At 42.2% G+C, this 13,391-nt stretch overlaps 1 protein-coding gene across 2 annotated transcripts in view; it reads right to left on the bottom strand.

The window, feature by feature from the left end:
* Nucleotides 1-12,728, bottom strand: part of sik3 (SIK family kinase 3) — a 46,579-nt gene extending 33,851 nt beyond the window's left edge. For both annotated transcript variants that reach the window (XM_056611591.1, XM_056611593.1), the window contains exon 1: nucleotides 12,342-12,728. In XM_056611591.1, the coding sequence (XP_056467566.1) occupies nucleotides 12,342-12,713 (372 nt within the window). In that variant the 5' untranslated portion in view covers nucleotides 12,714-12,728. The remainder of the gene's footprint in view (nucleotides 1-12,341) is intronic.
* Between the last annotated feature and the right edge of the window lie 663 nt (nucleotides 12,729-13,391).

The following is a 13,391-nucleotide window of genomic DNA, read 5'->3' as shown; positions in this document are numbered from 1 at the left end:
GAAAATTAAACAAGTCAATCATCTGTGGAACGGGCGGGGCTCGAAAAACTCCAGCCAATGATTTCCAGAACAACCGAGTGGCATTTGACAGTAAATACGTCAATCAAACGGTCGTACTGCACTCCCCCTCCCCCGCTCCCCGCGCGTGACCCCTTCATGCACATACTCAAAGCTTGTGACTCAGAGCAAGCTTCTGTTTCTTGTTATCCTGCGGTAGCTACTGGAGCTAGCTAACTAGCTAATGGCTCGCTCTCGTGCATCTGTGTTCGCTCGTGCATGATTGCGCGTCCATGTACTTGGAATGGGTGGAGTCAGAGTCAGCGTTGAAGGAGAGTGGGTAGGACCATTTGAGTTGTGTATTTTCAAAATCTGCTGGCGTTTCGCAAATCCAGTACCCAACCTTTAATGAAGTAGTCCACTATGGCATCGGTGTCAGCCTCTATACATTCACAATTCCGTCTGCAATTCTGTTATCTCAGAAACCATAGGACCCAGCCTTTGCTGTCATCAGTCTGTCACTGGCCCACGCCAAACACACATCAAGACACCGGGCCCAAAGGCTTTTCTGGGGGGAACCCTGAGCCGTGGTTCTCATTTGCTCCCTTGGCTTATAGGAAGTCACCAAGCAAACCGCCCGTCTGGTCATTGAAGAGCCCCGACCAGCTGAGCCAAGTGGAATTTCCGCAGCGCCATTCACACGATGCTAGGTTTGACACTTGACAATCAAGTGTTTGTCACAGTGGCGTGCATACTGGGAGAGGCACGGAAATATTCAACTCTTGAATAAAGAATGTAGATGGCTTAAAGTTTGGCATTTTATACGTCGAAAAAAACCTGCTGGCAATTAAAACAGATGCCATTCTTGTTAAATTGGGAATTTGCCAGGGGTACCCGAGCCTTGCAGACAAATGTACCGACCGTTGCTGGACATAGTACTCCAAGAGCTTGAGCCGGGGAACTTAATTTAGCACACTGAGCAATTGAAGAAGCCAGAAAATGAAATATGAACTAATGAATGAGTAGACTCAATGAGGACCGGAGGAAGGCATCGTGAGCATAGGCAGAACGCTCTCCAAGAGAATCATTCTGTGGAGCGGAAACATATACAGTAGATGACTGATTAATTTTTAGAATGAAGGATCCAAATGACCATAATAATATTAAATAATATGACACACAAGAGCTGACTTTAACCTCTTTCTATAAAAATCCAAAATGGCGTCCAAGCAAACTTTACAGGCCTTTTCAAAAGGCAGTGCTGGGGTGTGCTAGGTCTGCTTCAGACACTAAGTCATTAAAGACATCACAGGGCATCATCCAAAAGATAAGGCGCAGGGCAGCACAAGCAGAGCGATTGTGAGACGCCATGTGTACCGTACATACGCCTAAATGTAAAACAAGACACATACAGGAGCGCACATGAATACCCAACCACCAGCGTGAGTCAGCATGCCGCTGGACCCATTTTCTGTTTGTGCGCGTTGTGTTGATGACTCAGGAATGAGTGTGCGAGTGAGAGTGTGTGTGTGTATGTGTGTCTTCGCGGCTTCCCTCCATGAGGACAGTGGTTTTGTAGCGTCACCTGTGGAGCAGTCTCCTGCTGCAGTGGAATCAATGCTGGAAAGCATTTATAACACCAACACCACCTCAAAAAAGTAACCCAATTCAATCCGCTATTGAAAGAATCATATCAATATCAACAAAGACTCAACATTCTCAACTTCACAGGCAATTTCCAAAAAACGTGGGAGATGGTAAACATGCACTTCTTCAAATGTCCCCACCCTATGGCCTCAGCATTTATGCAAATAAAGGCGTTGAGTGTTATGTGTGGTGTGGTAATCCAATAATTAAGAACGAAAGATGATTTGCAGTCCACGTTTTTTGATAGCAAAGAATCCTGAATCTGATTTCATTGCTTTAAACAATTTTTTTTACAGAAAAGCTTGATACATATCTGTACAGTGTTTCCCATACATAGACCAATGTGTGGCGCCACAAATTGACTTTTATTTTATTTGCAATAACACATTGTTCCGTTCATTCAACTCTGCATAGCACTCTTTCTCCCCGTCATTCTCTCTCGCTCGCACACGCAGAGACAAGTGCGCATACATGCCGATGGTGCGCGGGTACACTACCACTTTTTGGATCAACCCGCGTATCACTGATACATGCACACGCACTGACAGCGGATTCGCCCGCTCCTCCTCTCAATGTGCATACAAAGGAAAACCCGAAGCAGCAGGATATTTGGCACAGTGAAGACGGTCAGCGACATCTGGAGTTTACCAATGTTTAGTACGATATACTGTGCTCAAACACACCTGCCCAAAATTATTGTTGACTCAGAAAAGATAATGTTAGTCTTATGAACTCAACCTTATTGATATTGAACATCCCGCACCCTAAATCAGCATAGACAACGTTAGTAACGCAGCAAAAGATTTGATTAAATGCGGTTATAGTTTAGATAGATTACGGTATTAGACTGGGTACCCCCAGCCCGTTCTGCCGGCAATTTGAAATTGCTCTGCAGCAGGGGCTGGAGAGGAGCAATACGTTTCTTTCTGTTTCCGATCCCCTTTTACTGGAGCCAGTCACCAATCACCTTTCCCCCCATGCGCGCTAATGGCTGGTTTAACAATGACGACAGGGAAGCGATAGCTGCAATCGTTGGTCTGATAGTTTGAAGGACTATTATTATTTATATTATTATTTTTATATTGTTAAATGAGCAATCGCGAAATCCCCCCCCCTCGTCTCACTCTGCTAAAATTTGACACAATTATTTTTATTATTTTTATATTGTTAAATGAGCAATCAGAGAGATAAGCTGACTAAACAGCATGCTTTCAAACTCAAAAATAATCGTGATTTCAATATTGACCATAATAATCGTGATTATGATTTTTTCAATAATCGAGCAGCCCTACAAGTATGCAAGTTTTTTTTATGGGCGAATCAATGTAACGAAAGGCAGTGTACTGTAGGAAGTCTATCTGCCTCACACACACACAAGTGTTGTTTTTTAATATCTGCTTCTTACTGTTGCAGTTATCGCAGGATACATTTCCACCCTGTAATATTTATATTATATTCTCTGAGGAAATTTTGTATCAAATTAAATATTGTATTTTGGTTAGGCTGCAGTCTATGGCAGGGTACTTTGCAATTCGCCGATATTGTCAAGAAATTGACCCAACGATGGCTCTATTAGCAGGTTTACACGGCTAGACAGACAAGACCGTCAGATCGCTGTCATTCAGAGCGTGATTATCTGTTGAATTGCCAATATCTTTCTTTAAAAAATACTTTCAAACTCCTATTGAGATGTGTGATTCTTTAAATACACAGCAGTACAGTAAGTACAGTAAATACACTGTGATGTCGGGGCTTCCCTGGCGGGTGGGCGTTATTGTAAAACCTTTACACATGCAGGGGAACTCCACCTATTAGTCAGCCGGTAAAGGTTGGCCAACAAACCCGTTTCACTTTCAACAACAATGAACCCTTGAAACTATGATAACGATGACAGCACGTGCTTTTAACAGCAAACGGGACGACTCGACTTACAAACAAACCTTGGTCGGCCAAGAGTCCCCCGACTAATCAAGTAGACTATGAGGAGTTCGCCCTACAGTGTGGTAAATTATTGTTGTAACAGAGGGCATATGAACATATTTTAACCTGTGAAACCAACCATGCATCCAAACACTTTTCCAATTATTCACACCTTATTGTGGCTTTTACAAGTGGGATGAGGTTCTGACTTGCCCATGAAGGAGAGTCCACAATGTGAAAACTGGTGATGGTGTCTAATCTACTTAAAATATGAGAACCCATAAAAATAATAAGGTGTGCCTTATGCAAAACATCTGAAGATTGTCGGGAAAAGTGGAAATGTGTGATGATTAGTTAAATAGTGAGTGTTGAAAATATTACCCTTACAGCTATGCAAAATAGTTTTACTGACGTGTTAAGGCAAGCCATTTTGGATCATTTGGTTCCATAAACAACTGACAATGATGAACCAGCACCATCCAACACAGGGACCGAGGAGGAGAGGGTCTAAACCCCCCCCCCCCCCCCCCACTATCACCATGGAAATGAGTGTGATTTCAATGAAGCGGCTTTTCCTTGACAACACACACCGTTGCTGCTAACAACAGCCAGTGCCGTTGATATTGACGTCACACACGCACCCAAGAAGAAACATGCAGCCGCTGGCTTTGTCCTGATGATAAACATATACATGCGTGTGTGTGCATGTGTGCGAATGACGCAACTGGAATTGCCTAAGGACATTAAAAAGGGGTTATAGGGGCAGAACACACAAACTGAGAGCACATGCACAGATAGGCAAGGCTACAGACAAAATACAGAAATTGGCTATGCTGCATTGCTCCCAGTAGTTTGGGACCGTAGTCTGTTTTTCTACAGACCTGCAGATGATCCGTCACTACTCCTACTTTACACTCCATTCTGAATATAATCTGGGCTCTGAATCTTAAACGTATCAAATCGCTGGGGACAGCCTACTGGGCAGTAATCAGTGCTTGGTGTTTTCCCTTCACAAGAGCCCCAGCACAGCAGCTGAGCTGGCCTGGTGACGATCACACACACACACACACACACACACACACACACACACACACACAAAGCTTGAGTCATAATATATTCCCTACAAGAAATCACCACGCGCTTGTGTGTGCGCGCGTTTGTGTGCAAGTCTACTGTAGGCATAGGCAGGCACAGAGCTGCACAATTCTACACACACAAATACAATACGTCTGTTAATCTAACCCCAGTCAACCTGCCAGCCCTCCTCCTCCATCTCTTGCCTACAGCATTGGAGAAATAAGAGACATTGACACAGACAGACAAGAGAGTCCTGCTTCCGCTCAGACAGGTCAGCGCATGCCACCCTGCGCCATGTTTCACCAAATATGCTCACCCCCCTGTGGGCATGGCATTATGGAGGGTTGTGTGTGTGTGTGTGTGTGTGTGTGTGTGTGTGTGTGTGTGTGTGTGTGTGTGTGTGTGTGTGTGTGTGTGTGTGTGTGTGTGTGTGTGTGTGTGTGTGTTTGTGTGTGTGTGTGTGTGTGTCATAATGTATAGAATATTCAAAATATATATAGTTGGAACGGGTCATTAGATTATTAATACATTAGTTCACAAAGGTAATTTCATTTGTTGTTTTTTCCCTGCGGAGAAAATGTGTTGAAAACCATTTAAAATAATTAATCTTGCCAATCTACTGCTGAGTAAAGCAATATTGAGTGAAGTAGTTCAGTGCCTGATGTTATTTTGAAAAGCATGTAGCTTCTTGCTAATCATCTACTGTTGTGGCAATGTGTATCAGAAAAAGGCAATCTAAAGGAGCAAACCTGCTCATTCAAACTGTTCACACCATCACCAGAACCAACCAATTCGGCCATTACATTTGAACACTACCGTGTTAAAACTAGGGTATTTGCTTTCCAGGACAACTTTATTGCTGCAAACTTACTCTACACTATCATTATCATAAATCTTACATTGTATATTCATGTTGAGAACGATAATGGGAAAACTAAGTCAAATCTAAATGTGATTACTAATAATGTGATGACTAGTAATGTGGTTATGAGAAGGACACCGTTAGAATATTTGAATGGCTAAATTTATTGAACACAAAAATCAGAAAAATAATAACATACTTAAATATGAATCGTCACATATTGCAGTATTGCCATTACATTAGTCATGATTGAAGTTTCAATAACACAGCTGGTGACAGCCCAATTGTAGAACCTGACTCAATAAAAGCCTAATACACCTAAACCTGGCTGGTTCTAATGTCTGTTTGCTAGATAATTCAACTGAACGAGCCCACAGTCTTCCTCCAGCCATTAAAGAGCACACATCCTAGAATGAGCAATTGGATTTAATCGCTTAACTGTTAACATTTATGCAATGTTCACTCGTAGGATCTACTTTTAATGGCCGAAGGTAAGCAAACAAATAATTCTACAAATTACGATTATAAAGTCAGTTACTCCTGTGGAAAGCACTCTAGTGAAAATATGATTTTGGCGCCTTTTGTTTCAAACCCATAGTCAGACATTGTTGTTTGATCAGCACACACAATGTCAAACGTGACGAGCTATAAACCAACCTTATCTGTCTGGCGTATTTCTAAAAATATGTTTCATTCTTCTCTATGGACTGTGAAGTCCATAGAGAAGTGTTTTATAACATTATAGATTGCAAATTATATAATACATTACATTAAGGATATATGTATATAAATGTATACACATACATATATATATTTATACATACATATATTTATTAGAGCCGTCAAGCGATTAAAATATTTAATCATGATTAATCGCATTCATGTCATAGTTAACTCACGATTAATCGCGCTTAATCGCAAATTATTTTTCTATGCTAAATATCCCTTGATTTCTTTGTCCCATTAATTTTTCTAATTTTAATGCTCTTATCAACATGGAGAAGTGCATCGGCTTGCCTTGTGCAAATGTTTTTTGATTGATAACAACATTGGCATATACTGATCAAAACAGGACGGTACAAAAAAAAAGCCTATAATGCAATTAAACAATGAACATACAAAGATACGCCTTGAACATAGCAGTCAGGCTACTGCTTCTTTGTTTTGAGCCCAAAAAAAAAAAAAGTTATTTTTTTTTAAATAATAATTTGCGTTAATCGCGCGTTAAAAAAATTAACGCCGTTAAAATTGGTTTGCGTTAACGCCGTTAATAACGCGTTTAACTGACAGCTCTAATATTTATATATATATTCATACATATATTTATACACACATATATATATATATATATATAAATGTATACCAGTGGCGTCTTTGCATTAGGGGCCAGTGGGGCACGGCCCCACCAGAGAACGCTGCCGTGCAGGGCACGATTATACTTTTCTTTTTTTTTTCAAAAATGTCATTGAGCATAAGTTAATAATACATTAATTGTTAATAATAAATTACATGTCCGCAGTTTTAATTTGATGAACGCAATTGTTGTAGTGTAGTAGTTGTGTGTGAAATAGTTCGTTGCTCCGTCTCGTCAGTTCCGCTCGGTGGGGCACAGCCGAGATGGCCCCGTCTGCTGCAGTGTAGAAAATTGGTGCTGTTGCGCGAGCAAGCGCGTGCGCAGCGCCCGCTTCTGTTTCGGCGGTGGGGCCAGAAGTTTAGTGCCCCAAAGCTCTTCTCATTGGCTGATTTGTAGAAAGGGCGGGGTTTACGGCGGGAGCCGATCAGATCTTGCTAGCTGGCTAACGTAGTTACTGTTACAGTTACTGTTACAGTAAATAACAACAAATGGACGTTTCATTCATTAAATTATGAATCGTGTTGAGTATCTGTCTCATGTGAGATTTAGCACTTGAACAGAAGTTGGAGATAAAACGTTTGGGACCACATCGCCCGACGGATTTAATCATTATTCAAGAGGGAAAGGACAAGAATAGATCGTTCAACCAGGAGTAGTTCAAGCGGAAAAAAATGCTTGTGTTTCACCTCAGCCACACAAAGGAGACCAGACAGCACTGTCCTTAAAGCACAGGTAATTTTAGCCCAAACTTACTTAAATTTTCACCCAGGATTATCCAGGTCTGAATAGGCAACCACTCTATCAGGCTAGATTCATTGTTAATTGTACAGTATGGTGGCCTGCAAACTTAATGCAACTTAAACCATACTTCTTCTTTTTTTGGTATATTGTGAGTGGTGGCTTTGTATATTGATTGCTGTGTAAAGGGTGTGCGCCGTTGTGTTTTTATTGTTGCCACGTTGTTGTTTTCTTGAGTTTTGATATTGTGAGATCTTGAACGCTGCCATTTGGTGGTGCTATTGCTATAATAGCCTAATATATGTCGTCAGATTCGCGTTTGAGTGATGGCATTATTCAGCTGCAATTTTGGTCCCCTCTGTCACTTGCTACTGTTTTTTTTGTGATGGTAGTAATATGTGGTATTTCTGGATTGCGTTATAATATTTTCCTGCATGGGCCCCACCAGAGTTTCCAAACCAAAATCGCCACTGATGTATACACATACGTAAATATATGCATATAAAAATGTATACACATACATACATATATATACATAAGAGTTATAGTCCACACACACACACACACACAAACACCGTTTTTTTCTATGAGTTATCCTTATTTCTGACACGTCGATTTTTCTGACAAATGTATATTAGTCAGGATTGAGTCACAATTTTTGCTAGTCAGAATATAGAAATCTACATTGCCACTACCTTGAATCACATGCATCAGAAAACCTCATCTGGCCAATTGGCAGGATGACTCATAAGGAAAAGGAATAGGCAAAAACTAAAAAAGGAAATACTGGCAGTAAAATGCTAGCAGATTGTCTGCTCTGGTGATCTCACCACATCACCCGACAACTGCATTAAATACTCATGCATTCCGAATACCGTGCAGCCCTATTCAAATGACCATGTTTTGGACCATTTAAATATGGCCCCACAGATGCAGCCGAATCCTCTCACGATCCATACAGTGTTTATTAACCAATACTTAGGTGAATGGAGTTGACGGGTGAGCGTTAACAGCCACAAACCACTTTGATAAAACTACAAGAATAGCAAACGCAAAAGCCCAATGTATTGCTTTGCATCAACGTTTATCTGTTAAAGGTTTGACTGCAAATCACGTCGTCTAGGGATGGTAGTAGAGGTTGGACCAAAAAAAACACGACTCAGGATAATGAATTTCATATGACATTTACAAACGTATAAAAGATATGTTTATCAAGACAGAATGAGATCACCCATTAAACCGGAGCAATTTAAACTGCTGTTTTAATATTGTAGTCAAATTTGGGCCATTGACCAAGTTGTACACATAAGTCAGAGTTGGTTTTTAGTGTACACTGATGAGAACAATTAACTTATCATGGTGCCCTTTCGGAATTTGCTTTTTTGGTATCTTAAGACGCTCAATGTTCACAGATTTACAAGCCATCTACCAGGCAGGCACTGGCATGACAATGTCAGTACTAGTATCTGGTAGTAGATTTGGTTTTCATACAACCCCTGATACAAGTTCATAAATAGGATGATCAAATCCATTATGTTCCCCGTGCAGGTTATCTCACTCTCAGGTTATTAGAATACACAGACCCTTTTTGTCCCTTTGACGTGACACATATCCGACATGTGGGTTGTATGGCTTCACATTTGCATTGGTGATATTCCCAGATGACGATATGCCATTGCCAGCCTTGTATTAACTCCTGACACATCAAGCAATGGGCTTTATCCTAATCATGACGCGTGCGTGCGTGCGTGCGTGCGTGTGTGTGTTAAGATCCAAGGAGACTGTAATATGCATTACCCAGGCAGCCAGTAAGCCCTTAAATAGGCTTACACTTCGTGCCTCTATACCGACACTGTGACCTACACTAGTTGACCTTTGTCTTAAGAAGACAGACTTTCACTATTGCGACATCAATAATGGCCCACATGCCAGCCAAGTCTGCCACTGGATGTCTGAGAGAATGAGCGTTGGTGAGAATCAAGGGACATCAACACAGGATAATTAGAATAAAAATGTAGGATTACGCCAGCCTTGTCCTTTGAATAGATCACATAAAATGAAATTATCTGTTGAGTAGCAAAGGGAGTCAATGAGGAGCAAATGTAGAACGTTGCTTTTTAGTTTCAGGGATCTCTATGTCTTGATAGACATGTAGATGCCATGTGTTGCTGAAAGACAGGAGGTCACGATCTTCAATCCCACAAGGGAGAGAAGGGAGATGCGCTTGGCAATTTTTGGTTTTGTTCATTGGTCAACACCTACATCATGTCATTATGAATGATATGCCGTTAAGAGCCAGGCAAACAAGGTTGATTTGGAGAAGCCTTAATAAACATCCACGCCTGCTTCATGTGAAAGCAGACTCCTTTTCTTTCTGAGATTCACGGGCAATCATGAGCTGAATCATGAGCTGACTGGTGTGCTGCTGGTGACCGCCGACAGACGACAAGGGCTGTCTTTCATTCTCCCTGCCTGCCTCTCTTCTCCCGCTTTTCTTTTCTGCCCTTTTGCCATCACGCCGCCTTTAGCAGCCAGAGTTTAAACGTCACTGGGTGGCTCCAGCGATTGACTGTCAATGGACTGCCTAAATGCCTGAATGTGCTTTTGTTTACACATTCATACATTGGATAGCTCTGACAAGAAGAAGGAAATATTCAAGACACTTCAAGACAATTAAATTCATCGGAGAAGGGAAACGGGAATTAGTGAAGCTTTAATAGCAAACACATTCCCAATGTCACCAAGTTTCCATTGACATTATACTTTGGCGAAACGTTGCACTCGTGGGCTGTATTTGCATAGGTCAAAACAGCTTAGGCAACACCACAACATCCTCACAAACATAAGCATAATGATATTAACTGTTCCAGCCCAGGTGAACGGTGACTTGGTGGCGATGGCTGGCTAGCAATTTCGATTTTAGCATCAAACGATCACAAAATTAAATTAGTTTTTCAAAAAACAATTAAACAATTTTTTTTAATGATTTATAGAAAGGGCAGAACAGCTGGACACACATCTTTAGATCCTTTTAGATTGGAACATTTTCTTTTTGACCATTTTCTTTTTTGGGAGAGACATGTTGAATAAATACATGTTTTCAAACTCAAAAATAATCGTTTGAATAATCGTGATTTCAATGTTTACCAAAATAATCGTGATTATGATTTTTCCCATAATCAAGCAGCCCTATGGTTGGCCCAAATTTGTTTCAGCTTCATAAACTACCACAGAAGTAAAATGAAAGGTTTGCTCGGGGGTCTAGGCTGTGAAAAACAATTCCTCTGTGTATATGTCAACAAGGGAAGACACACAGAGCCCAAGTGCTCCGCTGCGATGACACACCATAATCTGTGCTGGTTGTGAGTCTTTGTGAGGACAAAATGTAATGTTTTGCACGGGCAGTGTGTCTGTGGGCTCGATGTACGGCTGTTAATTATGCATGTTTTAGCTCAACAACTATCACAAGTGATGTCCACAGTGACCAGAGAAGTTGTCAACAGAGGGCTCATTATTGTAATAGCTGCATGATATCACAGCAGTGATCTTGAAACAGCAAGTAGACTTGTATTCAAAAACATGCCAGTAGTGGTGCAGCTATCAAACTCATGGTGGCTTTGAAAGGGCCATCATACAGTAAGACATGTTATCTAACCCACTGTTGGCGGAGGGACAATTTATATACCATGAATAACAATCAGGCTACCAAAACATCACCTAATTTTATGGGAAAATCTTCATGTTGGCTATTGATATTGTGTAATATAGACCTCCAACACCAAATGGGTCTAATCTCTGAACAATAAATAAAGACCTGAGTTGACAAATAACACATTGGTTGCCCCGGTTGAATTAGTTGTGGCAAAATCAGATTGCACAGTGACAACCATCAATAGATGTTCATCTATAGAAGTATTGTTTGCATGAAGAAAAATCTGCTCGAAAAATACCACCAATATTGTCATTAATACGTCATGAAAAATGTATTTACCTTGGCACAGCAGAAAATGAGTATAAAATGGTACCCATGTCAGGACATACAGTTAAGAAAAAAACATATTTCCCACAGTAAACAATGTAATTTTCCTAAATGCAAGTATAACCTGGAATGTGTCCTATTCCCAGTCGACCCTTGTTTTCATGCATTCCCATTCCCAACTCATGAACAGTCCTGCTGGGTGTCCTCATCGGTGCTCCCCTTAAACTCGGTTTGGCACCGTTGACTTGATTCCTCAGTTAACCCTCAAACTCCAAACCTGGTGTTTACCTCCACACTTAACTGTTAAATTATAACTAAAACTAGCCAGCTATGCAACTTGTTAGCAAATAAGCTATGCTAGCTTCTATTAGCCTAGTCTCCCAATCGGATCCCCCTCTCCTCTGCTCTTTTTCATTTCCGTCAGTACCCTTCTCCCCGTCCTCTGCCGCGCTTTGCCACACATCAACCGCAGGCCTTAATGTGTTTTCCTTGCATATAGATGACCATTCAGCCATCCTAGCCCTCATGTTAAGAAATGTGTATTGGAGAGGAATAGCTGGTAAGGCACCGACACCCTGACTCGACTTGACTCCCCCGCACTGAGGAGCGGTGTAATCAAGAGCAGGCTACCCCGTTGTGTGTCTCTTCTAGAGCCGAAGGCCCAGCGTCATCCCCGGGTAGACAGCCATAGGACCGCTGCACCAGTCGAGAGGCTGGAGTCAAAACCATGACAGCTTGATATTAATCGTTTGCCATTTCCGTCTTACCTTCGCTTTGGTAATGATGTGTGTGGCTAGTTTAACAACCGCGAAATTCCCCTTGCCGATGGTCCGCTCTATCTCGTAGTAGCCCACCCGGGCCGGGGGTGGCCTGGTGGCCGAAGGGTGGCCGGGATTGGTGACGCACCCGGCCGCTGGAGTGGCTCCTCGATTGGCGTTGTTGATCCCAGAGGACGGCTGTGCTCGGTTCTGGGAGCCCATATTCGCGTTGGCCGGACGGGTAGAATGCGTGATCCCGGCCGCAGCGGACCCGACTGCTCCGCTTGACACGGCCGCCATCTTCTCGCCTCTCTGCTGCGGGAACAACAACCAGCCGCCTTGCGCAGCGCCGATCGCGGGCACGCCCCCGCCCTGCGTCATCGTACGTGGAACGCGCCTCCGCAGCGCCCTCTCTGGGTTGTAACCATGACAACCGGGAGCCGTAACAAATGACTTCATCTAATACAGAAACTTATGTCGTTTTTCCACCACCACACGAGAAGAGCCTTCAGACAGAGGCGCGCTTATACCTTGCGGTCACCACCACCACCACCTCCATTATCCAGCCTCCTCCATCAACCAGCCTCCTCCATGACCCAGCCTCCGCTTCGTCACCCAGCGGTTGATTACAAAATGCTTGCTTTGCGAATTGGGTTTAGCAAGGTTTTTTTTGTTATAATAATCCAAGAATTGTCTTGATGCAAACCAGAGATTTTGCTGACTGGCATACAAATCATGATAATAAATTTGTAATTTCTAATTACGTTACCAGTAGACTTTAATAGGATAGCCTTGAAATATAAATAATAAAGTTGGACTTGTCTCAAAAAACACTTTAAAAAACCCAACCATAGGCGCACAGTTTGACAGAAGCACCGCAATGACACACCGGTTTTGATGTGGATGATGTCTGTCTGATCATGATAACGTTTCTGATTGTAACGATGCGTGGTTGTTCGTCCTTGTTCGGGTGTTACTAAATTGGCAGCAGTCTACATTCCAGTATGGTTATTCTGTGTTGCGGTGACTGCGACTGGATGCCTGGACTCTCCTTATTGT

This window comes from Gadus chalcogrammus, chromosome 16 (assembly GCF_026213295.1).
Source record: "Gadus chalcogrammus isolate NIFS_2021 chromosome 16, NIFS_Gcha_1.0, whole genome shotgun sequence".
Taxonomy (NCBI): domain Eukaryota; kingdom Metazoa; phylum Chordata; class Actinopteri; order Gadiformes; family Gadidae; genus Gadus; species Gadus chalcogrammus.
Note: the sequence above shows the minus strand (reverse complement) of the source record. Positions and strands in the feature narration are given on the sequence as shown.